Source organism: Lepisosteus oculatus, chromosome 26, assembly GCF_040954835.1.
Source record: "Lepisosteus oculatus isolate fLepOcu1 chromosome 26, fLepOcu1.hap2, whole genome shotgun sequence".
Lineage (NCBI taxonomy): Eukaryota > Metazoa > Chordata > Actinopteri > Semionotiformes > Lepisosteidae > Lepisosteus > Lepisosteus oculatus.
This window is the reverse complement of record NC_090721.1, coordinates 652,601-676,554: the sequence shown is the minus strand read 5'-3', so window position 1 is coordinate 676,554 and position 23,954 is coordinate 652,601. Positions and strand designations below refer to the sequence as shown.

Below are 23,954 nucleotides of genomic sequence, written 5' to 3'. Positions count from 1 at the left end.
AGCTTTTACTAGGCTCTGCGTGAGAATGAATAACTCCTTTCTCAGTGCGGACGAGCCCCTGCGTACCGATGGCCCTGGACACCGACAGGCTGCCGTTCACCCTCCAGGCCCCGAACCAGATCACACAGCCCCCCAGCGCCTCGATCCGCTGCTTCTCGTCCTGCAGGGGGAGACAGAGGGCAGGTCAGGGCCGCAGCGCGCCATTTCCGCCTGGCTCCTCTCCCAGTCCATCTCTCTGGTCAGCGGAGGGGAAAACTGTAGCTGTCGATTGAGCTAGAGACAGGGTTCCCCCTGGGCTGTGTGTTCATCTCCCTAGTGCAGCAGCTGTTGGAAGTGTTCAGTCTCAATCTAGTCTAGTCTCCCTTCAAGCTGATGGTGTGGACTATGTTCTAACACACTCAAAGAAGGCTCCACAGCTGAAACGTTGCGTTTCTTTTCTTCTTTTTTGCAGAAGGGAATAAACCTTAACTGTGATCTAACACTCCTGTCCTGTGGGGTGTAAGTTATAAGAACAGCAAGCATGATCCAGCAAAGATGTGTATACTTTTCTGTTACTAAAATCTGCCCTACAGAGAGCCTTCAGGTCCTGGAAAGGGCACACTCAGCTTGCATTCAGGGAAGCATGTTTGTCATCTGAGCTACAACGGAATTGTGTAGGGGGTCACTGAATATCCCCTGGACATGACCACAGGCTGCACCTTTTCTACAGCCAGCAATGAGCTCTACTCTTCACTGCATGTTGAGTTAAGATGACTGGGTTTTACTCCCACTTAATTGGTCATCTGGGAGGCCGAAGCCGTCACGTGAAGGCTGAGCTTTTGCATGTACACATGGAATAAGCTCCTGCTCGTCCAGGGCTCACCTCGCGGTCGGGCTTGTGGGGTTTCATCAGCTCCACAGGCTGCCCTCTGCGCACCAGCATGACCTGCGAGTCTCCCAGCCAGGCCACGTGCAGTGTCCTGCCCCGCAGGAAGGTCACCACCCCCGTTGTGCCACAGCGCAGGTTCTGCAACACACACAGCGCCTTTTACTCAGCTATGGCCAGGTCTGCTATTGCCTTCAATACCAGACGTGCAGCAACAATCGTGACGCCGGCTCTTAAATCTGCCTTCTGTTTCCTAACGCTCGGCGGACAGGATTCTCCAGCAGTCTGCACACAGACCCCCCGGTGCCCTCACCTCGCGGCTCGCCTTCTGCACGAAGCGCTCGTCCGTGAGCTTGAACGCGCGGCACAGCGCCTCGCTGGGGTCCTGGCTGAACATCTCCTGCCGCACCAGGTTGACGTGGAGGTGGTTGGAGGCGTAGATGGCGGCGTCCACCCCACCGTGCCCATCGAACACCGCGAAATACGCCTGCTCCTCCTGGTCCTGCCAGCAGGGGGCACACAGACAGTGAGATCACGTCTCCACGTTTTATCTGACATTTTGGTTTTTCTGCAGGGGCAGCATGGTGACGGAGTGGTCTGCGTTGCCGCCCTCACAGCTCTGGGGCTCTGGGTTCAATTCTAGTGGGGTGCTGTCTGTGTGGAGTTTGTATGGTCTCCCTGCATTTGTGTGGGTTTTTCCCAGGTGTTTCTTCCCACAGCCCACAGCTACTTGCCTCGTGAGAAAATTGGCCCTGGTGGGAGTGGGTGTGTCTGTCTGACCCTGCCTGGCTCCCACTGGACCCTGAATTGGATAAAGGCAGGTATATCGGGATTTCTCTGGGAGCAGACTAGAACTGAGAGGACAGAATGGACAAGCATGTGTTCTTAACTGCTCAGCCCCAGCGCTTAGCTGAAATATTCCCTTCTGCTTGAGGAGCAGAGAAAGAGGAATTAGCCGAGACAAATGGAATTAGATTATTTAACCGTCCAAGAGTAGACAAGCGAGAGTGTAGTTTTTAAATGATACACACTGGTGTCTTGAACGCAAACAATCAAAGGAAAAGAAGCATCAGTCACCTTGATCTTCCATTTAAATGAAGCACTAACTCTCCTGCACTGAGGTGCTGCATGAGAAAACAGCCCCAAAGAGAGGGAAATTAATTAACCAGCCAGTTAAAATGAATGATGTACCTTAACTGTGCAGGAGGGCTACTGCACCCCTCACAGACCCATGCATAACTCCACTGTCCTTACACAAAGAGTGGAGGGAGCATGGAACAAGCTACACAGAATGTACTTATTCCCTGGGACCCAGGCAAATGGTCTCGTTTGTAATCTGTCCTCTGTTATTGTGATCATTCAGCTCTATTCAGTCAATAAACAGGTAACCAGATAGCATTTATCAGAGTGGTGTAGAGTTCTGTTAACCCAATGGCTCCATCCTGGAGGAGTTTTGAATGGAAATCAGTAAATATTCCACACTGAAAAATCTCCATCAAGCAGCCGTTTGTGAAAGCAAAAGCTTTAACAAAAAAAACAAAGTGATTCTGGAACATGATGTTTTTTGCCACCTCTGTGTACTGAACATTCCTGTCAATTTTTTTGTTGTTGTTCAGCTGCTTCTCTGCCAGCCTGTCATCCTGAATATTTTGAATAGAAGTAAAAAGAGCTTTATATTGTGCTGCAGCTTCTGTGCTCTGTGCAGTGCTTGACAAGGTGGCAGACAGACTCCAGACTCAAGTACCTGACTTAAAACCAATATTCAGAGTTAAAAAAAAGCATAGAAAAAACTGTTTGAGCATTCTACTCCATCTTCAACAGCATCGAGAGCTCAGTTAGGTGAGTCACTGATGTTGTCCCCTTCAGGTTTGGTTGAATGTGAATAAGATTTCCCAGACTTTTTTCCCCAACAGCCCGTAGAGTCCCAGTGATTTTGCACAGGGAGGCTGGTTCTCGTGTTTCTGAGAAATTGGTGAGGGGTCAGATCGTGACATACTTCAGCTCCAAAGGCAGGTGTGTGAGAGTGTGTGACAATGTGAGTGTGTGCATACTTTTGTGTAAATGTGTTTGTTAGTGAGAGTGTGTCAGTGTGGGTGTATATGTGTATGTGAGCGAGAGTGTGTGTATATGTTTTTCCAGTGTGTGATAGTGTCAACGTGTGGGTGTCAGCGTGGGTGTGTCAGTGTGGGGGTGTGGGGGTGTGGGTGTGTCAGTGTGGGGGTGTGGGGGTGTGGGTGTGTCAGTGTGGGGGTGTGGGTGTGTCAGCGTGGGGGTGTGGGGGTGTGGGGGTGTGGGTGTGTCAGCGTGGGTGCAGCGCAGCTGCATACCTGCAGGTTGAAGAGCATGTTGAAGTCGGGGATGACGATGTGCTTGTCCTCCATCTTGCGGCGCATGTTCTTGATGGCGTGGATGGAGGTCTCGTAGAAGCGCTGGGGGCGCCGGCGGCGAGGCATGTCCTTCAGCCACAGGCAGCACATCTCGTGCAGCTTGTTGAAGACCAGGCGAGCCAGCTTCACGGACTCCAGCTCTGTGCAGGCAGACAGACCGCAGCGCACTCACGAGCACAGCCTAAAGCACTGACACCAGCCAGGCCTGCAGAAGCACACGTTTCATGCTGGACATGCTGATAAATAGTACCTACATTTAGATTAAAATTTGTATTGTTCTCCCTGCATCTTTTATAGAACCTTTTTTCTTTACAAAATAAGAAGTGTTGCACCATCCGATGTCAAATGTGGCATTGTGTGCATTTCATTTTCCATTCAAAGTAAATCTTTAATTGAGAGCCCTTGTAATAGCGCCCCCTGCCAATATACAAACCCTGCTGACAGGAGAGTATCTCTCAAGCAGAAGCACTGAGCCCCGGCTAACAATCAGGAGATCGAGTTTCCAGTCCTCACACTGAATAGGAACTACTTTAACACTCCAGCCTCCACCTCCTATCTAAATATGGCTGCCGTGTTCGTGGTTGGGACCTCTGTCCATGCTCGGGGTCTTCGGGGCTGTAAAAGGACACAATCGATCTGTCCAGCTGCCCGAGAGGCCTGTGCTGCAAGCTCTGTCTGCCTGGGCTCCTCTGGTATCTCAGTCACCTTCCAGTTCGCATGCAGAGCCCAGAACCAAGCCTAAAAGATGCCTCCTTTCCTACCACACTATGGGGTACACCTCTGCAGCTAGTGCATAGGGATCCAACTCCCCTTGGAAAAGCTGTAAAATTCCCAGGAATTCTGTGCCATCAGCATGACAACCGCCCCCCTCTCTTGCACCCATGTCTCAGAGCAACTGTGTGTGTGTTTGCCAGGGGTCACTCACGGGGGTAGGGGTCGGCGGCGTCCGCTGGCTTGTTGACGTAGTGCACGGACAGGTCGCTCTGCAGGATCTCGTCGGCTGTGGCCCGCGCCAGGCCCGCCGCCAGGGAGAAGGGGCAGTTACTGCAGAGAGGGGAGGGGGGGTTAATCAGGACTGATCTCTCACAGGCGAAGAGTCACCTCCCAGATAGCAGTGTCCAGGGCTGCACACTTGGCAAGATACAAGAGTAAGATCACACAAGATCACAGTGACCAGCTGCAGCAAAACAGGGTGACTGCAATGCTTTACCACTCAGAATCCTGTTATTCACTCGTTCACGGGAAGACTGGAGACTGATCTCTCCTTGCGAGCCAAGAGTAGAAGTGCAGGACAGGACTGGAATTTGACCTCCTCCCACATGTTGGCTAAAACAAACCATTTGGAGCGAACTGTTCAAAAAACTGAAATCGATGTAAAACTGAAACACAGAAAATCTGTGATCAAGTGTAAGTCAGACTGCAGGCCTTAACCACCCTGGATATCAGTGAAAGCTCTGCAAGGCCTTCAGAATGAGAAGCAGGAGACCCCAGGAGAGAAGACTCGAGTGCCAGAACGCTGCCTGGTGTGAATGAATGAGACGAGTGGAGCCGGAGCTCTCCTAACGCACACCAATTAGCCACACTGTAATCACACATTCATTAGCTCTGTTACGCCGATGTGGTGTTTCGGCAGCAGTGGAAGCCTAATGACTGAAAAAGAAAGACGTCCCTTTGGAAATGAAGATGGTTTTCTCAGCTGCTCATTATAATTTAGTCGTGACAATGCTGTAATGCAGGGCTGTCTCGGGCCAGCTGGTTCTCCTGTTCTGGACAGTGTCCAGCCAGGGACACATTGGGGACACCTCAGCGTCCTGCTCTTGGATCATCTCACACTATAGTCAGAGATTGGTTAGAAATCTAGAAATGTGAAGATAGAATTGCATACTTTAGAGAGTGTACATAATAACATCCATTTTCTAACCACTTCATCCAATTCAGGGTCATTGAAGAGGTAGAGCCTATCGCAGCAAGCACAAGGCACAAGGTGGGCTACACCCTGGATGAGACGCCAGTCCATCACAGGCCGCGCACACTCACACCAAGGTCAATTTCACCAGAAGTGAATTAATCTACCAATATATTTTGTATTGCGGGAGGAAACCGGAGCACCTGATGGACACAAACATGCAGACTCCACACAGACAGCAGCCCAGATCTGGAATCGAACCCAGGGCCGCAGCAATGCTGACCACTGCGCCAGCTTGTATAGGAACATCCCATCCCCAGAAGAGTTCCTTTGCTTCCTCGGTTGAGAGGAAGTTCTCTTTTCTAGTGACAAACTGGAAAACTGGTTATGCAGCAAAATATACTTTTATTTCAAAAGAGAGTGCAACTTTCTGGCCCACCCAGCATCACTTACAACAACTGACAAAACCCCCTCAAATAAACACCGGGGCAGTTTTGTCAAGGCTCTAGTTTGGCTGTTGCACCATTATAGTGTTTTGACTGCATGTGCTACAGCCGTGTCCTCCTACAGTGTTTCAGTGCTAAGGTTTTCCGCAGGGGTTATCTGGTTAGTCGGGAGAAACACCAAGATCTGGGGTTTGTTCTAGAGCATGACCTTGCCCTGCGGGTGCTGTTCCTATCGTGACTTAGTCGGGATTGGCATCAGTCTCTGTCTGGTGTTGTAACCATGAGAATCCAACATGAATCAAGAGCTTGACAGCTGATGGTGTAACCATGACAACACACAGACCAGCACTGACATCTGGCGCTGTTGCTACGGTAACGCGCTCAGCCTGCCATTGATGAATATGGTAGTGTTGCCGGTGGGCCACTCTGCCAATGCTTACAGCGCCTGTGTCAGCCCGCACCTGCCTGGCATGACAGCGGACCCTGTGACGTCAGTTTTTATTTTCTGGGGTGTCAAATTGTTACCAATCCTTCATGTTGCAGCTGTTTGGGATGTGTGATATTATCACTGTGTAGGAATTTGAGATCCAGCGTCCTGGAGTTATCGTGCTAGAAAAGCAGCAGTAAAAAAGTAAGTTGCAGCAAAAAGTAGGGCGGATTTTCCGCTGCCCTTCCTTGTTTTCCTGCTGCTCTGGTTTTTCAGGAGCTGGAGCGGCGCGCAGCCAGCAGGAGAAGTGGAGCAGGCTCCGTCAAGGGCAGCCCAATGACGGCACGGTCTACATCTGCGGGCCGGGCACTCGGGGCTTTGACACTCACTACTACAGTTTAATAAGTCAGTCCACAAATACCTCATTCACATTCTACATGCGGCACTATTCTGGTTATTCTGCATCTTGTTCTTCAGTCATTTTTAAGCTCCTGAAGTAGAACAGTTTCTCCCAACAAAATTCAGCCACCTCCTCCAGCACAGCTCCCCCTGGAAAGAGCTCATGTCTGAGGTGGCAGTTGAACCAGTAAGAAACAAGTGGTACGAACAAGCCAGAGAAGCCAACATCCTTGTTTAATCGTCACGACTGGCAGAGCGCCTACTGCTGTTCCCACAATGCCTCAGTCTACGTATTCCCACTAATTGAGCACCTGTGACAAGTTAATATTTCTATCGGTTCGCTGTTCTGCCTATTTTAATTAAACAGGACTCCTTTAATCCAAACACCTAGTTCAGTCTGTCAGCGGTTTCTTTCTTCACGCTGTGCACGTTACTTAGTAACGAGCACATCATTCTTACCACAAATGAAAGTGCGCATTTGCAACAAAAAGGAGAGTCTCTACAGTGTATGCCTGACGTTACCGAGGTGTAATCCGTGTCAGTCAGAGAAAGAAAGTGTTGTCACCAATGATCTATTTTAATCCTGAAACGGGGGTGACCTTGAGCACCATATCTGGACCAGGCTGCAGTCAGATTGAAAATGTCCCAGAGTTCCTGGGGTACCCGGTGCATGTTCTTCTCTACAGCTTTTGGGCAGCAGCTGCTGGGACACACAGGACCAGCGCTGACCTCTGGTCAGATCGACTGGATGGCTGAGATCTCCCCTCTCTGCAGGGTCTTCTGACGGCTGGTGAGGAGAAGCGAGGCAGAAACCCGCTTTCCTCCAGCATGCTTCCTCAGACTAGGGCGACAGCAGTGTCACCGCCTCGTACCCTGATCTTAGGCCTCACGATCTCAGCAGGGCCGGGCCCAGTCAGCACTGGGACTGGAGACTGGTGGACCAGTGGGTGACAGTATACCAGTATAGCTAAACCCCACTCTGGACTTGTTTCCACAATCTGGTCCACTTCCAGTTCCACCTTACTTTTAATTTGATTTAGTCATTTCTCACTTCTGAGAAGTGCTATACAAATTACAAACAATTAAGAATTTTGATACAAATTAAATGATAAAATTATTATAATACTGCTATATTAATTTATTGTCTTTAGCACAATAGACAACGGTCATAGACCTGTTATGGAATTGAATACAATACAAAGGAGAAAAAAACTAACCGAGTGAACAGTGACTATTATTTTGGCCTTTTTGATTCGTGTTTGGTTTTCTCTAGAACACCTGGTAGCAATTATTAAAAAGAAACCAATTAGTGATTAAAGAAAAATACAAGTCTAACAACACTCCTAATAGAGAACACACTTAGTGTCAAAAAATCCTCATCTTTATTACAGACAGCAAATATAATTAAAGCCCGAAGACTTTCTCATTAGCTTATTTTGAAACACAGCACTATAATCTGTTACACTCCTCAAACTTGACTTTACACTATAAGAGTCAGACTGCTGAGTTTCCAACACGATCATCATATGAAGTGATTTTCCAGCAGGATATATTCCCTGACTGCTATAATATTGTTTTTAGAGGGTATAAGTGAAGCTATGCTATGATATGATGTAGTTTGAGCAATTTCATTGTAATCTATTGCAATTTTTGTTTGGTACATGATCTTTACATAATTAGAATTTGAATGTACATGAACAAATCCTTTCTTTTTACTGAACTGATTTTACCGAGTCTTGAAGAGAAAGCTGTCCAAAATGCCATTAGTTTCTGGTATACCTGATTAGCATGACATTAGTAGTGCTTTTCTATAAATATATTAACAGGAGCCATTACCTGTTCTACACACAAACGAGTGCAAGGGAGTACATCACACCACTAATAAGCTTTCATAACTCATAACAGGGGTTATAGCTTTCGTTTTAAAGCTATGCAGCCCTTTCTTGATGACATCGTGCAGCCTGGTCTGCAGTCCATGTGCGATTATTCATTCGGAAGACCAGGACTCCCCAGGGATCAGCGCACAGCCCCTGGCTTCCTGGCCAAGGAGCCACTCGTGTGAGGTGCCAGGTGCCAGCAAGCTTGCAGAGGCTTCGGGGACAGAAGCACTGCCCCTCTAACCTGCCTGTAAGGCAATGCAGAGCTTGCAGATATAGCAGAATAAGAGGGGTGGCCAGTCTGCGCCACACCCTGCCGAGTTAGCGGTCTAGGCAAGGAAAGGGAAATTACATTCTTTTACACAAAGGGTAGGGGGGGGTGTGGAACAAGTGAACCTCGGATAAATCAGCCTCATCTATTTAATAAGCCTGGTTAATGAAGGGGAAACACTATAAGATCCCATTTCCCTGGGATCACGGTGGCACAATCTGCATTCCTATTGTTCACAGCATCTAAAAATCGCAACGAGTGTGATGATTTGCTACTGGGGGTCGGGGTGTTACAGGGGGCAGAGGCAGTGGGGCTCCTGCAAGAAGGCCCTGCCCGATTGGCGTGACAGAAGGGGAGCTCTGGCGGCCTGGGCGTGCTGTCAGGCTGGCTCTGGCTCTGTCAGGAGCTGCGAAAGCATCGGCGGCTCGGAGAGAGAGACTGACTCAGAGGGAGCTGATAACGGCCTCATCAATCCCCAGCTGACACCACAATGGCTGCCACTGTCTGAGAGCCTCCCCCGCATTTCCATTCATAGAAATCCGACACGCTCTCTCACTCACTCTCGCACGGCCGGGGGGGCGGGGGGAGGGGCCGTGCACGTGTCCTCATTGGCTGGCCTGCTTCGGCACACTCTTCCGCAGCCAACCAGAGCCCCCCGTCGCTTGTGCGACAACAGCCAGAGGAGCTGCGTTAGTATTACGACAGAAAAAGAGGATTTAGAGGGTCTTCCATCTCTTTTCTAAAAAAAAAAAATCACTTACTCTTTTGGCTTAAAGAAACAGCTAAGAATAGCTTCTCATAGTCACATGGGGATGTGTAGGACAAGGTAGAGACTTTCTATCTCCACAAGGCCCCACACACTAACTGAGCTCTTAACTGCTTAAAAACCTACAGTAATTAGTTAATTGGGCCCCTGAAGCAGTTCTGAGGAGGATGGCCTGAGGGCCTGTCGAAAGTAGGAGGAAATGCAGCTCTCTCTTTCTCCACTGATATATAAGCACCCAATTCTCCTGCGATAATGAATTACAGAACTAGAATCAATGTCTTGCTGCATTAAAACTCTATCCAGCAGTTCGTTACACCACTCGTCTCTCACGTTTCATGATGTATTGTATTCTTTGCTCTAGGCTGTACTACGACCTCACCGGGTGGGTTCTGCATCCCAGGGCTTGATTCCCACCTTCATCACCCATCTGTGTGGAGTTTGCATGTTCTCTCCAGGTTTGCACGGCTTTCTCCAGCTACTCCAAGCTCCCCCAAGGCGTGCAGGACAGGTCTGAGTGTCTGGCTAGTCTCCCCGGTCTCCACGAGGAGAGAGGCCGTCTGCGCTGCCAGCTGTGGCCCCTGTGGAGCAGCTGTGCAGCGAGACCCTTTTCCCTCTCCAGTGTTCCGAGCCTGGTGCACTAGAGCAGCCTCATCCCAAACCGCTCCGCTCTTCACTCCGGTTCATCTTTTTGCAGGAACCTCACAACAGAAAATGCACCGTGCTGGCATTTCAAATGTTACATTCAAAGTGTACCTCAGTTCTGATCCTGAGGCACCCAGGGATCCTCTTCATCAATGAAGCTCATCGATCCTATTGATTTGAATAGTTTTCTATGCTCAAGATGTAGCCTTACAAATAACCTGTATTGGCATCATTTTCAAGGAAAGCAGAACTCTGCTCATCTCTTGTTGTCCAGTTTAAGAACTAAAATAATTTGAATACTGCTCAGTAAGATCTTGATGAGTGAAACAGCTTTAACTGGGCTGAAAACTGTACAACACAGGTGCGTCCCAGAGGAAAGACTGGGAAATAAGGCATCAGACAATATCAAACCATATTGAAAAAGTGCTTCTGTAGCACAAGTTTGATAATGGTCCTTTTTTTATCATCATCCTTCAATATAGCCTACATTCAAGAAAAGACCTTTTCTGTACAAGGATCGAAGCTGATTAGAATATTACTAGGGTATTTGAGTTTATTCCTTTTCTCTTACACAAGAAACATTCATGATGAAAATAAGCCAATGCTCAGCACATTAATCAAACCTCCCCTGGCATCAGACTTGATCAGATTTGAAATGTTTCTGATGCTTTTCTGCCGCTAGACAGAAATTTAAACAGCACCCTCATTCAACAAAGACCCTCAGACGTTTGTCATTTCAATTCTTTCCCAAAAAAGAGTGGCTTTTTTCCCCCGGAGTGGCCTGAAATAGATCTGCCTCAATTTGATCATCTCTGAGGGGACTTGAAGTCACAGTGGCTTAGTGTACCCCGACGTGCCCGCTGTCCGGTCACTCTGACACACACAAACCCCCAGAGTGACGATTCCCCGTTTCCAAGGGGACTGTAGACCACAGAGAGTGTCATTGCAGAAATCTTCCTCTGCCCTTCCATTTATGTAATTGCATTTACATTTGTTATCTGAACAGCTAACTAATTCACTAATGATTCAGCTGACTGCCTGAAATCTTCAATGATCTGCTTCCACCCTGTGCTTGGATGGTATGGCCACTGTAAGACATTGCAGCAGTGGGCTAGTCCCGCGGTCACGTGGCCCTGAAACCACCAGCCCGTTTTTTAACAGTGCGCTGAGAGCTGTTTCCCGATGCAGCTCATTAACCCTCAGCATTTTTAGAAGGCGATGGGGATAAAGTTCAATGCCCTGCAACGTCACAGGAGGTAGCAGTTCTGCCCTGTGTGTGCACCAGGACTGCGCATCCAACAGCACTGAGCCCTCATCTACGCAGGTGAGCTCATAGCTAGATGACTCACAGGCAGTGTTGCTTAGAAATCCTGGGGAAACAGCATGGCAGTGGATCTAAACCTCCTTCTGCTTCAATCTTTCTTTCTGCCTCACCCACTGTCCCTAATCAGTAGGAGTGCACTGAAAATTGGATATTTCATCGCTCCTCTCTCTCCCTATTTATACATCACAATCACATCTTCCCCACACATTGAAGAGTTTGATCAAGGCTAATTTTCTCTCTCTAAAATCCGGGGGACATTAGACTCCTCAGATGACACCATGTGTTTAAGAACAGCGCTGTCAAAACTCCCACGCCTCTTGAATCACTAACCCCTGTCTCCATTTAATTTCATTCTTCTACGTCGCAGGGATTTAAAAGCTTTTCGGTTCCTTAAATAAAAAAATGCTTTTGAAAAGTCACAGCCAGCTGTTCCTGTTTGGTGTATGAATCTCTGTTGCCTTGTTAATTTGTGACTCAAAAATGCAGAAAGATCACGAGTCGGCCACCACAAGCACAATGAAAGGAGCAAATAAATGACAAGGGCAACCGGAGCTCACGTCCAGCACAGCAGTTGCGTATCTCCTTCAGTGCCACAACACCAGCGCAAAAGCATCCTCCTTAGAATCAGAGACCAGAGGGGCAAAACTCCAACATAGCTGCCCCCATTATAGGATTGTGCCTTCCAACGCTACGCTACACTGCCCAGTAAGTAGACAATATTTCAGAGTGAGGCGCTCTGTGCAAAGTGGAATAGCCGAATATGTAGGATTCTCATTACTCCTGAGGACTGTAAAGTAGTAGCAGACCAGGCCTCTTCCATACATGCGGAAAAAACATGACTGTAGTAACAGAAGCTCCTAGTGCATCTGCAGACTTGGGTCTTGTATAATTTCAGACACCTATAGGGGTTTGCTGTCATGTGTGGCTGCTACTGGAACTGACTCTGTGCTACAGTGTGCATCAGCACCTACCCCTACAAACAAACCAACACACTCTCTGGCATGTTACAGAAGAGGCAACATGGTGGCACAGTGGTTAGTCTCACTGGGACTTTCACAAGACTCACATGTTCTTTTGTCCCTCAGTCAGTCACATCCTTCTCCCCTCTGGTGAATGTGCAACACACAGGTTCTGATCTGTATCCCTCAGACAAGACAGAACAAGACAAAAAAGAAACAAACCAACCCTGGATGCTATTGCAATTTGCAGCTCATTCACCACAGCATTCTGGGAAATGTGGTCCAGACAAGGGCCTCCATCTTGTCTGAACCTGCTGTACCATCACAAATAGGTTTCATGCATAACACATCAAAGACCTATAACTCTTCAATTTAGAATTAAAAAAACTTTCATTGTCCCTGATGACTGCTGGATGGTCATTCCACAGTTCGGGTGCTGGACAAGAAGAGGGTCTGTTTTTCCAGTGCCTGACATACAGTGTGCTGGCACTGAAATTCCAGAGAGCAATATGAACCAGCCTCAATACTCAATAAGAGGGAAATATTGCACCTGCCGTTGCTGTCTTCACCCAAATGCTTGTATCCCTGAGTGCTTTTCTCCTTTGCAGGCAAACCACAACAAATGCTGGAAATTTCAAAACGTGGCTCCACCGTGCGCGCATTGTGGTCTCCATACGAAACAGGATCCAAGCTATGTAGGATGCTGTAATTTAATAGATGAACTACTTTCAATCTCCAGCTCTATGTACACCTATATACAGCTCTATTTACACCTCCTGTGCAAGGCAGGCTTTCTATTATGTGCAAAAACACAGGCCATCCCATCTTGAGTGTAATCTGCTCTGTGCCACAGATTTAGATTAACAAAAGCACTCTTGGGATGCTAACTCTAGCACATGGCTATAAGCACCATTCCTGCAACAAAGAACAAGAATTCTCTGTGCACATTTAACATCAGGTTATTTTATCATGTGTTTGTATAGAGATATGAACAGCCCTAAAGCAGATGAAATATTCTTTCTTATTTCTCCCATTCAGTAGTTTCTTCTATTTAAGATATTGACATATTGACAGCACTTCAGTCCATAACTGTAGATTGAATTTCATGTACATGTGTGATCTGGTCCTGGGACGTCTGTGACACATCTCACACATCAGGAGGATGGGAGAAATTATGATCAATCTCTATTGATATTGATAGCTTTATCAATCCAATGCAGAAAGCATTTGAAAACCACAGAAGTCTCTCCATCCCAGCGTGAGCAGAATCGGTCTTTCTGCAGCCTCTGCACGGAGATCCCGATTTCCACAGCCCCAGTGTAAGTATAGTACCTTCAGGGTAATAAAATACAAGGCTGTCGATGCCCAGAAAGCAAAAGAAGTGTGCTTAAGTGAATTTGGAGAGGAGTCAATTCGGCAGAGCTTTCCTACACAGCCGGCACCTGGAGTACTGCCAGGTCCAGACACAACCGAGGAAGCATCCCTCCCACACGGACTGGGACTGCCAGAACAGAACCACCAGAACCTCCTGGGTGGCGTAAGAAGCAGGGAGACATGCCAGGCATTGTGAAAATGTCAGAGCCTGATCTAGAAACTACTAGGGAAAAGAGTACGCGGTACAAACTCAGATGACAAGTGAGAGTGTCACAGGCAGGCAGCCCAGACTACCAGAAACAAGATGGGAAGCACTGAGCGACTCACGCCGAGACATCATGACACATTCTAGAGAAGGTGGAGAAGTAATACGAAAGGCAAACAAAATGGAGGGATTTATAGCGGAATTTAAATCAAGAGAAGTAACATCAAGATTCTGTAATGCATTAGTAAGATTTCAATTAGAACAGTGTCAACAACATTAGATACTGCTGTTCAAAAACCAGCCCAGAGCAGAGCAGCAGAAACATTACCAGGTCCACAGGAACGTCCCGCAAGGGTTAGCAGAACAGAACTCTTATGTCAATCAGGAGGTTTCTGTTATCTTACTGCCGACATCGAAGAGGCCAGGACAGCTGCCCAGCCTGCCCCCGGTCTGCCCCAAGCTGCCCAGCCTGCCCCCCGGTCTGCCCCCGGTCTGCCCAGCCTGCCCCTGGAAATCCCTTTGCCTGATCATCCCTGTCAGGCTCTGCGGGAGCCCCAAGGTAGACTGGCCAGAATCGAACCAGGGCTCCAGAGCTGTGAGCAAGCAGGGCTAATCACCACACCCCTCAGCCACCCTCCACTGCCAATGCCAATAAATTGTATTTATATAGCGCCTTTTGCCCCAAAAGATCCTGAATAACACTAGATTTATCAGAGGAGAATCACCTCCTCCAGCACTAAACTGCAGTAGAAAATACTTCACCAGCTGAATTAAGAGGAAGATTCACGCTAGGAATGTGGACAGGCCTCATACAGGTCCTTCACTTTTATCACTCATGCATTTGCAAAGTATTGCTTCTCTTTAGTTTTACTTCATTCTAGATGTAAAACACAGGAGATGTGGTGCAAAATACAGGCCCTTTTAACCGAAGAGTCTGTATCAGATTATTCAGTTAAAACTCTTAAATGAGCGCAATGTATGTGAGAGCATCACAGATCACAATCTATTATCCACTTCCTAAAAGCTAATAGCGATAAATTAAGACTTGTGCAAATTAAACGCATTCGGAAAACACAGGCGCTCGATTTAATAATCATCTCTCTTTTGTTCCAAAGTAGCAGAGCGTGTCAGGAGCACTAAGCAGATACGTCTCATTAAAGTGATGTGAGGTTGGTGAAGTTTTAGGAATAAAACTATTTAAGACACAAATCTATGAATAGCTAATTAAGCGAAAGTTTTCACATTAAACAAATTGGATCCTTATAGCCTGTCTACTGTTCAGACTGTCTGAAAGGAGCAAGCAGGCAGGCAGGAGCCTGGAGAATCGTCAGAGAGAAATCATCTCTCCATCTCTCTCACTGAGAAATATGCCATTCCTGTATGAGTCTCACATAACCAGCTGAGGTCACATGACCTCCATTACAGTAACTGCTAGGTGGGCTGTGAGGGTCTTTCTCTGTCACACAGGTCCTTGTACTGCAGCAGCACAGAAGTGTAAAAAAGGAGCTTGACTGGACTGGGGGTAAAGTACCCAGCTCAAATCCTGGCCACGCCTGGTGATATATAGCTGAGGGTTTTCCTCAGGGCTGGTGCAACAGGCCCTTTCCGATGCCAGTCTTGCCCAGCCCTTGGAAACCACTTCCAGGAGCCTGGCAGAGCCCTGGATGAACTCACGCGGCAGGGACAGCTGCTCCGACGCCTCTGCAGGTGAGCGCAGAGCGGGCGGGAGCCGGAGAGAGGGAGAAGCATGGCGCGGCCACATGAGGGACTGTGGGCCCTGTCCAGGGGCTAAAGCAGAACTCCCTGCTCCCCAAGCTCCTGCGGAGGACTGGACGAGCGGGATGAGGAAATGGACAACAGCATGTGGTGGGGCGTGGAGGGACCCAGCGTCCACTTGCACTGACTGACAATGGACAATCACCCGATTGAGAAGCCTTTTAATTGATGAAAGTGTAGTATTTTGTTAGAGTGTGTACTCACTGCGAGATGTTTTTTGTGAGCCATCAGGGTGACACAATGTCTGAAATTGTGCCTAAGGATGATGAGGGCGTAACCCTCATTGCACTTGTTGCTTGCTGGGATAGGCTCTAGCTCCCCCGCAACCCTAAACTGTAGAAGCAGTTAGAAGAAGGAAGGATGGGAGCCCTCAGGGGCCCCGGGCCCCTTCATAGGGAGGGAGCACCAGTCCAGCGCAGGGAGGAGGCAGAGCTCCCCGCGGCCAGCCTGCGGTCGAGGAAGAAGAATCGTGCTGGGGTTCAGGAAGGGCAGGTGTGTCAGGAGTCAGCTGACTGATTTACATCCCCAGGTTTCCACAGCGATTTGCCTGGCCCAGGAATGCATTTGCCAAACAAATCCTGCTGGGATGATTAAGAGCCAGCGCACAGAGCGCCCGGGCCGACATCAGGCCGACGCTCAGCCGAGAGGAGGAACAGGAAGCTGGGTGCCTGCAGAAAGACGGCTACTTCCTCTTTCTCTGCTGCTCTCCATAGTGTACTCCCCGGCTGGCTGGGGCGCAAAACGTTCCACTCCAGAACTCGTCTTCTTAATTCACTGGAACATCTGGGACAGCACTCAAATTTGGGAGAGCAAGAAGTGGAGCAGTGTTTCACGCTGAAGCACTGCAATAAACCGTGGATGATACAGCTGGCAGCAGTTCAGATGTTCTTGTGACAGGACTAATTTCCCCAGACTTAGATCTGCAGTTCTCTATACCAGGTTAAATCTTAAGAAGTGCAACTAGGCATGTATTCAAGGTGCATTCAAGACCTGACACATTCAGATACAAAAGTCATTCTGATTTCTTGATTTTTGCGGATTGTCCTGAGGCTGTGACCAGCCTTCACAGTGTTTGAGGTGGATAAGCCAAATGTTCTGCGTGTGCTGGCGCACAGGGGACCAGGAAGGGAATGTGGGAAACTGGGAAACTGGGAAAGTGGGACAGATGAGGTGAACACACAGAGCGAGCGAGGCTGCGTACCAGGAGAGAAGGTGAAGGTGAGCGGCGATGCGGCGGGGCGCAGGGCGCAGGACGATGCCACATGGGCGTGATTAATGGCGCCCAGTGAGGGGGGCTGCAGGGGCTGCTGGGAAGGGTGACCTACTTGAGCTGGGCCGTGTCTGTCTGGGCTCCAGCAACATTCAGGCAGTGATACTTAGCGAGCTGGGGACAGGAACAGGGTGCTGTAAGCACACAGTGACTCGCAGCTGTAATTCAATTAACAGGCTGAGATTCTAAATGCTCACAAAAAGGTCCATAGGCCTGATGAAGAGGTGGGCTCAACCTCATAAAAGCGTCCGTCCCATTATCAACACTACTTTCTTTATCAAACCTCTTCGATAAACATATCACTCATGATTCCAGCTCTTAAGGGACATTGGCACCGAGACTTACAGGTTTTCCCACAAGTGAGTTAAGTGAGATTACATGTTCCAGTTTATCACTTGAAATTCCTGGGGGAAGCTACCGACTGTATGAGCCCTGCTTGCTACATGCGTGTATTTCTGATCCTCACAAGGCTGGTTGGAGCTGGGAATGTGCCCTGCCTGCTGCAGCAGGATCAAGCGCCAGGAGCCAGCCAGAGGGGCGTCCTTCCCATTTTAATGGGTTGGTTCTCTGTTCTCAAACTATGAGCTAAATATCTAAAAGAAGCCAACACGTACTCAACACATCCACAGGTCATTTTAAGAATTCAGTTATTGATTAAAATAGAAAGGGTTGTTTCTGTCTTTTCTCCAGCAGAACACAGCTATCAGGCTGGGTACGTACGGTCCCAAAGTTGTTACCAAAGCAACAGCGAAGCATGTGAGCTATTTTTATTGTAAAACCACTATATACATGCGTGCACTCACGCACACATGCACAGCCCAGCACTCTCAGATGCACTCACATACACACACACACTCAGAGTCACGCACGCACTCACACACAGACACATGCACTCTCACACACACACTCAGAGTCACGCACTCACACACAGACACATGCACTCTCACACACATACACTCTCACTCTCACACAAATTCTCCCACAGGCACCAGAGATTCGCAAAAGTCCGTGTTGTTTCTGCTGTGCTTCACTGGCGGCAGTGTCAAACTCACACAGATCAGACTGCTCCCCCCTCACCAGGCTGAGCTGCTCCAAGGCTGGGGGTAAAGGGCATTAATCTCGGGTGATTCCCAGTTCATTCCCTAGCTGTGCCACTATGCCATGTGTCATTGTTAGCAGCTTATCAAACCTCCTTGAGCTCCGTCCTTTGGTAAAGATGGAAATTTAAAGTCTTATTGTAAGTGACTAAGTGCTGCAACAACAGCAGTTGTTGATGCCATAGTTCATTAGTCTCTGTAAGTCACTTTGGAAAACTGCACCTGCTGCAGAGGAAAATGCATTTTGAAAAATAAGGGTACAATTTGAAAGACAGGGTAAAGTACATGTGTGCTATTTTTATACTTGTTGAAAGCAAAAACAAGCTGCTAATTTGTACGGCGCAGAAAAGGCCAGTTAGCATGCATCAGTAAGCAACTCACTGAACTGTTCCTGTCCAGCCCTACCATCACCACTGACGAGAAGCTGTCTACAAGGAACTGCTTGTGGTGATTCAGGGTCTCCAGATGAACACGCATCTTTAAAAAATCCTCTGAGTAAAGCAGGGTTTTGAATAAAGAAAAATATGCAATTTCTCAAAGCATATTATGATCTGAGAGCATCGTGTTCTATATTAATATGCAGCAGGAGTGCAGTGACTGGAAACGGACCTGAGCACCTGTACCCAGGCCCCACCATCTGCAGGCATTTCGACTCCTTTGAACCAGCAACTTTAAAAGACCCTCTGAGCCTTGAAAGAGATCGGTTTAGTTGAAACAGAGCAAAAGGTGCAGCATAAAAACTAGAAGACACTTGCGGGAGTAGAGCTTGATTTTACTGGGTACAGGTCACCAATCGGAGCTCTGGATGTGACCTGCAGGTCAGGGGTCACGGCCGCTGCTGATTGTGAGCAGGGTTCTCTGAAGAGATCTGCTGCTAACCCTGCTCCCAGTTCCCTCCGGGAGTCCAGCACGCATCCCCGACTCAAACCATTGCACACTTCAGTGTCCACAATGTGTTTTTTCGCTTCCTCACCCATAGCAACAGTTTGGGCTCTGGCATAGCTCACTAGGTACATTTGCAGATGATGCAGAAAGAGCAGCAAGGAAATTACTGACTTAGAAAAATCACGAATCTGGCAGACGCTTGGAAAGGAAACAAGGGAAAGAGCAAAGTGGCAATGTAAATATCGCAAGCAGCCGCAGGAACCCGCACACGAATCGGCAGTGTGATTCTGGAGATTTCTCTGCTGTATATTTCCATGTACACTTGTCTAAAAGAAGCTAGAAGAGTGGAATGTATTACTACCAGGAAGCTGGAGCATTCCAAACCCTAGCAGACCCTCACTCACAGTGCTGTGTTGGGTATGGGTCACACAGTACAGACAAGGTCTGAGAGAGGTCAAGAGGTCAAGGAGGAGAGACAGGAGTGATTCCCGGTCTCAGGGGACGGACATACACCCACGCTAAAGGAACTAAACATCTGCAGGCCAGAACCAAGAATATTGTGAGCCGATTTCACCTAATTACATAAATGGTTATAATACATTAGAAAGGGTTACCAACAAGACCCATCCCATTCAGTCTCAAGACCCATCTGATGTTTCAGAAGCATAGTAATTCAAAGATCTTTTAAAGAAGTCAGTTTGCCAGATTCAACAACATTACCATGCAGCTTGTTCCATTCTCCTACCACCCTTTTTGTAAATTGTTCTCAGTTTAAATGCATTATACAGTACATTCACACCAGTGGTTGGTTCCTCTTTTCTGGACTGATTCCAGAGTAGCAATACCTTTTCATTCAAACATGCTCACCAATCTACACTTTTAACTCTATATATTAACCATTCTGTTTGACTTTTATTACTCATTCTTATTATTTTACACTTATAATTTATATTTTTTCTAACTGAAGGTAACACTTTGCATTTGCCTACACTGTCACCAGTTTGCCCAGACCTGAATGTGGTCCAAGTCTATTGAATTGTTTTGCAACTTGCACAGTGTTTCATGATGCTCCTACTTTAGTAACATGACTAAAAGAAGGACTTATTGGTCTTTAATTAATTATTTTGTGATGGAGACATTTGTTAAGGACCAAAAACTTGGATCTCCAACCCTGGAGACCTGCAATACAGAAGGTTTTGTAGATCATCTTTAAATCACCTTCAATCCAACAGTTTCTTAAGAAGTCAATGTAGATTAAACAGGAGATTTGCTAAAGTAAACAATTTAGAGATCATTTTTTTCAGCCCTCAAAGACCAGGGTTTTCTTAATTGAGCAATTGACTTGCTTGAAAATCAGTAACATACAGGAGCTGCTAATCTTTGAAAACAGGTGACTCTCTGGACTGGGGCTGGTGTAACAAGCATGACATCTCTTCATATGTTCAGTGCAGCAGCAGGAGGCCCTGGGTGGGTGTTCGTCTGATGCGTTTCTAGTACCTGTAACAATGTTGACACTTGTAGGACTGTGAAGGCTCTCTTGAGACAGGGTGTCAAATTTAATTTTGTAGTTTAGTAGTAATTTAAGTTAAATTTAGAAAGTAAAATATAATTTGATAAATTGTTTACACTTACTTTACATATATATAATTTGAATAAAATGTAAAACGTAGTAATCACTTCCCTGAAAGTTTTTTATCTATGTATACAGGGGGTCTCTTCCTTACAAGTCCTAAAACATGGCAATAGTGAAACGACTTAGAAAGGGGAATGAATATCCATAAGAAATAAAGTAATAAGCTTGAGATGTGTCCTCAACACCTCCAGTTCAGACACGTGTATACGCATACAACAGAGCTCTTAACAAACAATAAACAGAAAGAGATGCGACAAGTATGTCCTCTTTCTTACCTTGCTAATGGATTCAATGTGCCCGACAGCGGCCCTTCACAATTTCTGAAGTGTTTTCTCACGTCTGTTTTCACAGAGACTCTTAATAGCAATTAACTTCACACCAGCACGTGATCTCCCAGCCCCGGGTAAAGGGTTGGACAAGTACACGAGCATGAAGCGCGCACTCGCGATGTGGGCGCGCACCACTCACAGCCCGCAAGCTGGACACGGGGGCGCCGGCCGCCCTACGTCACCGCGGGTCTGTGCGCCGCGCAATAGATTTAGCTGTCTTAGTGAACTGAGGACAGAAATGCGAAACGACGAATTTCGAGTCGATTTATAAAACGGGTTCCCCCTGTACTGAGCCCTACCTCTGACTCGGCTGTGAAACAAGGACAGGAAAGGAAAGGGATACATTTTTAGGGAGAATAGGAAACGCTTCAATACACAAAGAGCTGTGGGGTCTGGAACAATCCTTCTCCCTAGACGGTAGAAACATTCAGGGGTAAATTTAAATTCACACAGGTAATAAACTAATAACATCTGAGCAAAACGGTCATAAATGACCTCTCCTTTACAGCCTTTAATCTTATATTCTTCAACCATCTAAACACTGGAAACAGTGGTTCTGACAATAATACAGCAAGTCCTATCAGGTCAAACTAGGTCACTACATACTGGAGTGTCTCTAGAAGAAGGATTACAGCTTTAGAGCAACAGAGGCAATGCAATTAGTATGATCTTAAACTGCTTTTACAGCGGGCGTGTCAGTGAAGTCCTCCTCCTCGGGCTCGGGGCTTCACAGAGATCTATTTAAATGGAAAAAAAAGCATCTTCTGATTTCTGCGCGTCTGGGATTGCGAACTGTAATCTGCGGGATTATCAAACTGCACCACTCCGCCGACAGGCTGCTCTCTCACCCCAGTGTTCCTACTCCTGTCCGAACACCCCATCATAGCTGGGCCACACTAGACCCCGGACACCTCCCACGGCACTACGGAGCCCTGCATCTCTTTTCCCAAATAAAGAAAAAGAACTGAATTATCCAGAGGCTGCAGATGGAAAACACCTTGACAAATTAGAAATGAGGCACTTTTCTCTACACAACAGTTTTGTGGGAGTCAGGAACAAGCTTGCCAGCCACATTTCTGAAGCTGATAACCTGACCTGTGTTCCATGATTTTCAATGAAGAGAATATCATAGTAAATAAGTCAGAGGAGATGACTAACAGTGCCCCACGTCTCACTGCCAAGCCCAGGTGTGAAGGGGTTAACTCTGCTCCACAGCTGCCATGCTGCTGCTGCTCCTGCCTGTTAGAAACCCTGAGCCCAGCAGCACAAGCACACAGCTCCAGGTCCCCCTGCCCCTCCGCCCAGCGCCCCCCTTCGTCATCATGCACAGGGGTTGTCGTGAACTGCCAGGCCTGCTTCATGTCTTCCACTCAGCCCGTCTTCGGGTTCGGCCACCTCGCCCTTCCTCTCGAGGAGCGCAATCGCTGGGCCAGTCATGCTGCATGTCATGTTGATCACAGCGATCCCCAGGTGCAATTTCCTGACATTGCAAAAGCCATTCTCGAAAAAAGACGGACTCATGAACTGACTGCTTTCTTCTGCAGGTGCTGGCTTAGAGGCTTGCTGCACTGTAAGCCTTGTAATTAGTCGTAATTAGTCTGTTTTATCTGAAGTGTCTGACAAAGAATAGGAGATGAAGCAGGCATGAGGAATAAGAGCTACTGTTACGACAGGCGCTCGTGGAGCCTGGTGACTCACTCAGGGTGAAACAGAGCAAGAGGAGCCCTCGAGACAGCACAGCGACAGGCTGAGCTCACTGCTGCTCACAGGAAACAGTCCCCATGAGCAGGGTCTTTACCAAAACAAGGCCGAGACATTATTTCAGTGATGTTTGCAAAAAGCATATTTGTATTTCGAAACGAACAGAGAAACCCAACCCAGAGGACGCAAGTGGAAACTGTGTGGTAGTGTATTTAAAACCAGGAACACTTCTTTACACGAAGGGCTGTGGATGTCTGTAACAAGTTAATGTGATACCCTGGTTTCTTCTGAGAATCGGCAGGCGGAGACCCTGCTCTCAAACGGGCTGGATGACCTTCTCCTCTCTGTAACCGTCCTCGTGTTCTGATGTATTATTCCGTGCTGCTGCCGTGGTGCAGCTGTGTTTTTCTGCACACTGTTCTGCACACACACACGCTGCACCACAGAGACCCACAGAGGTCCCCCGGCCAGCCCTGGGGGGGCGGGGCGCTCTGCTGACTTCGGCCGCTCGGTCTCCCTGCTGGCAGGAAAAAGGCCTGCGAAGCACAGTGCTGGAATGAATTGGCTGCGCTTTCCAGCTAGAGGCAAAGTAAAGCTCACAAGCCTGATGGCTGCTGGCGGTGCTGAGCAGATTCCTCCAGTGTTAAAACGAGCATCCCCAGAATATGAGACATTTTCAATTTCTTCCAAAACCAACAGCGCATGACCTGCGGAGAAGAGCTAAATTGGTTCACTTATGACTCAGCTGGTCCAGTTTAATACTTTTCTGCTCCCGGAGCCTGATGTCATCCTTTGCTTTGGCCATTCCGGATATTTACAACGTCTGCGATCTTCTAGTTCAAAACTGAAGAAGAGCAGTTCCCTTCATCCCCCGGAAGGTGACAACCCTCTGTATAAACTGGACACGATCTAAATCAGGTTTCTCTGCTGAGTGGAACTACTTTAATTTCCCCAATTGAATTCTGTTTTCCTTTGTTTTCCTGTACCGGTTTTTGCACTATTCTTCCTCACATTGTCTAGAAGAGCAAGGTGACAATACAGGCTTCCAGAAACACAACAGAAACACAGAGCCATGCCAGGAAGGGCTTCAGAACTTCCTCCCCCCAACCTACACTTCACAGGACTCACTGATGGCGAGACAGTCGTTCGGGTTCTGGGTTGCGCTTGAAGCTGTCCCGACTCAGCCGTGCTGTGCGATGGAAGCTATCTGTCTACGTGTGAAGACCACACAGGAGACCTGGTCTAGGGTGTTGGCAGGGCTGGGGGGTTTATCTGCACCCCAAACTACACCGGTCTCTCAGCAATGCAGAGCACTTGGACCAGTGAGCTCTGGTTCTGCCGGGCTGGAGCCCAGCTGGCTCTCAGCGAGGAGGAGGGGGGGTTGACAGACATGACCGAGGAGAGTGATCCTGCTG

The 23,954-nt window shown here is 47.8% G+C and overlaps 1 protein-coding gene across 4 annotated transcripts in view; it reads right to left on the bottom strand.

Moving 5' to 3' along the window:
* Positions 1–23,954, bottom strand: part of ppm1e (protein phosphatase, Mg2+/Mn2+ dependent, 1E) — a 45,433-nt gene that overhangs the window by 6,850 nt on the left and 14,629 nt on the right. For 2 of the 4 annotated variants that reach the window (XM_015367642.2, XM_006640944.3), the window contains 5 exons: positions 4,178–4,296; positions 3,193–3,392; positions 1,179–1,367; positions 863–1,006; positions 67–160 (listed from right to left, as the gene is read on the bottom strand). In XM_015367642.2, the coding sequence (XP_015223128.1) occupies positions 67–160; positions 863–1,006; positions 1,179–1,367; positions 3,193–3,392; positions 4,178–4,296 (746 nt within the window). Of the gene's footprint in view, positions 1–66; positions 161–862; positions 1,007–1,178; positions 1,368–3,192; positions 3,393–4,177; positions 4,297–9,723; positions 10,043–20,784; positions 20,848–23,954 lie in introns of those variants that run through there. The other 2 variants (XM_015367644.2, XM_069184502.1) reach the window with 2 other exon arrangements.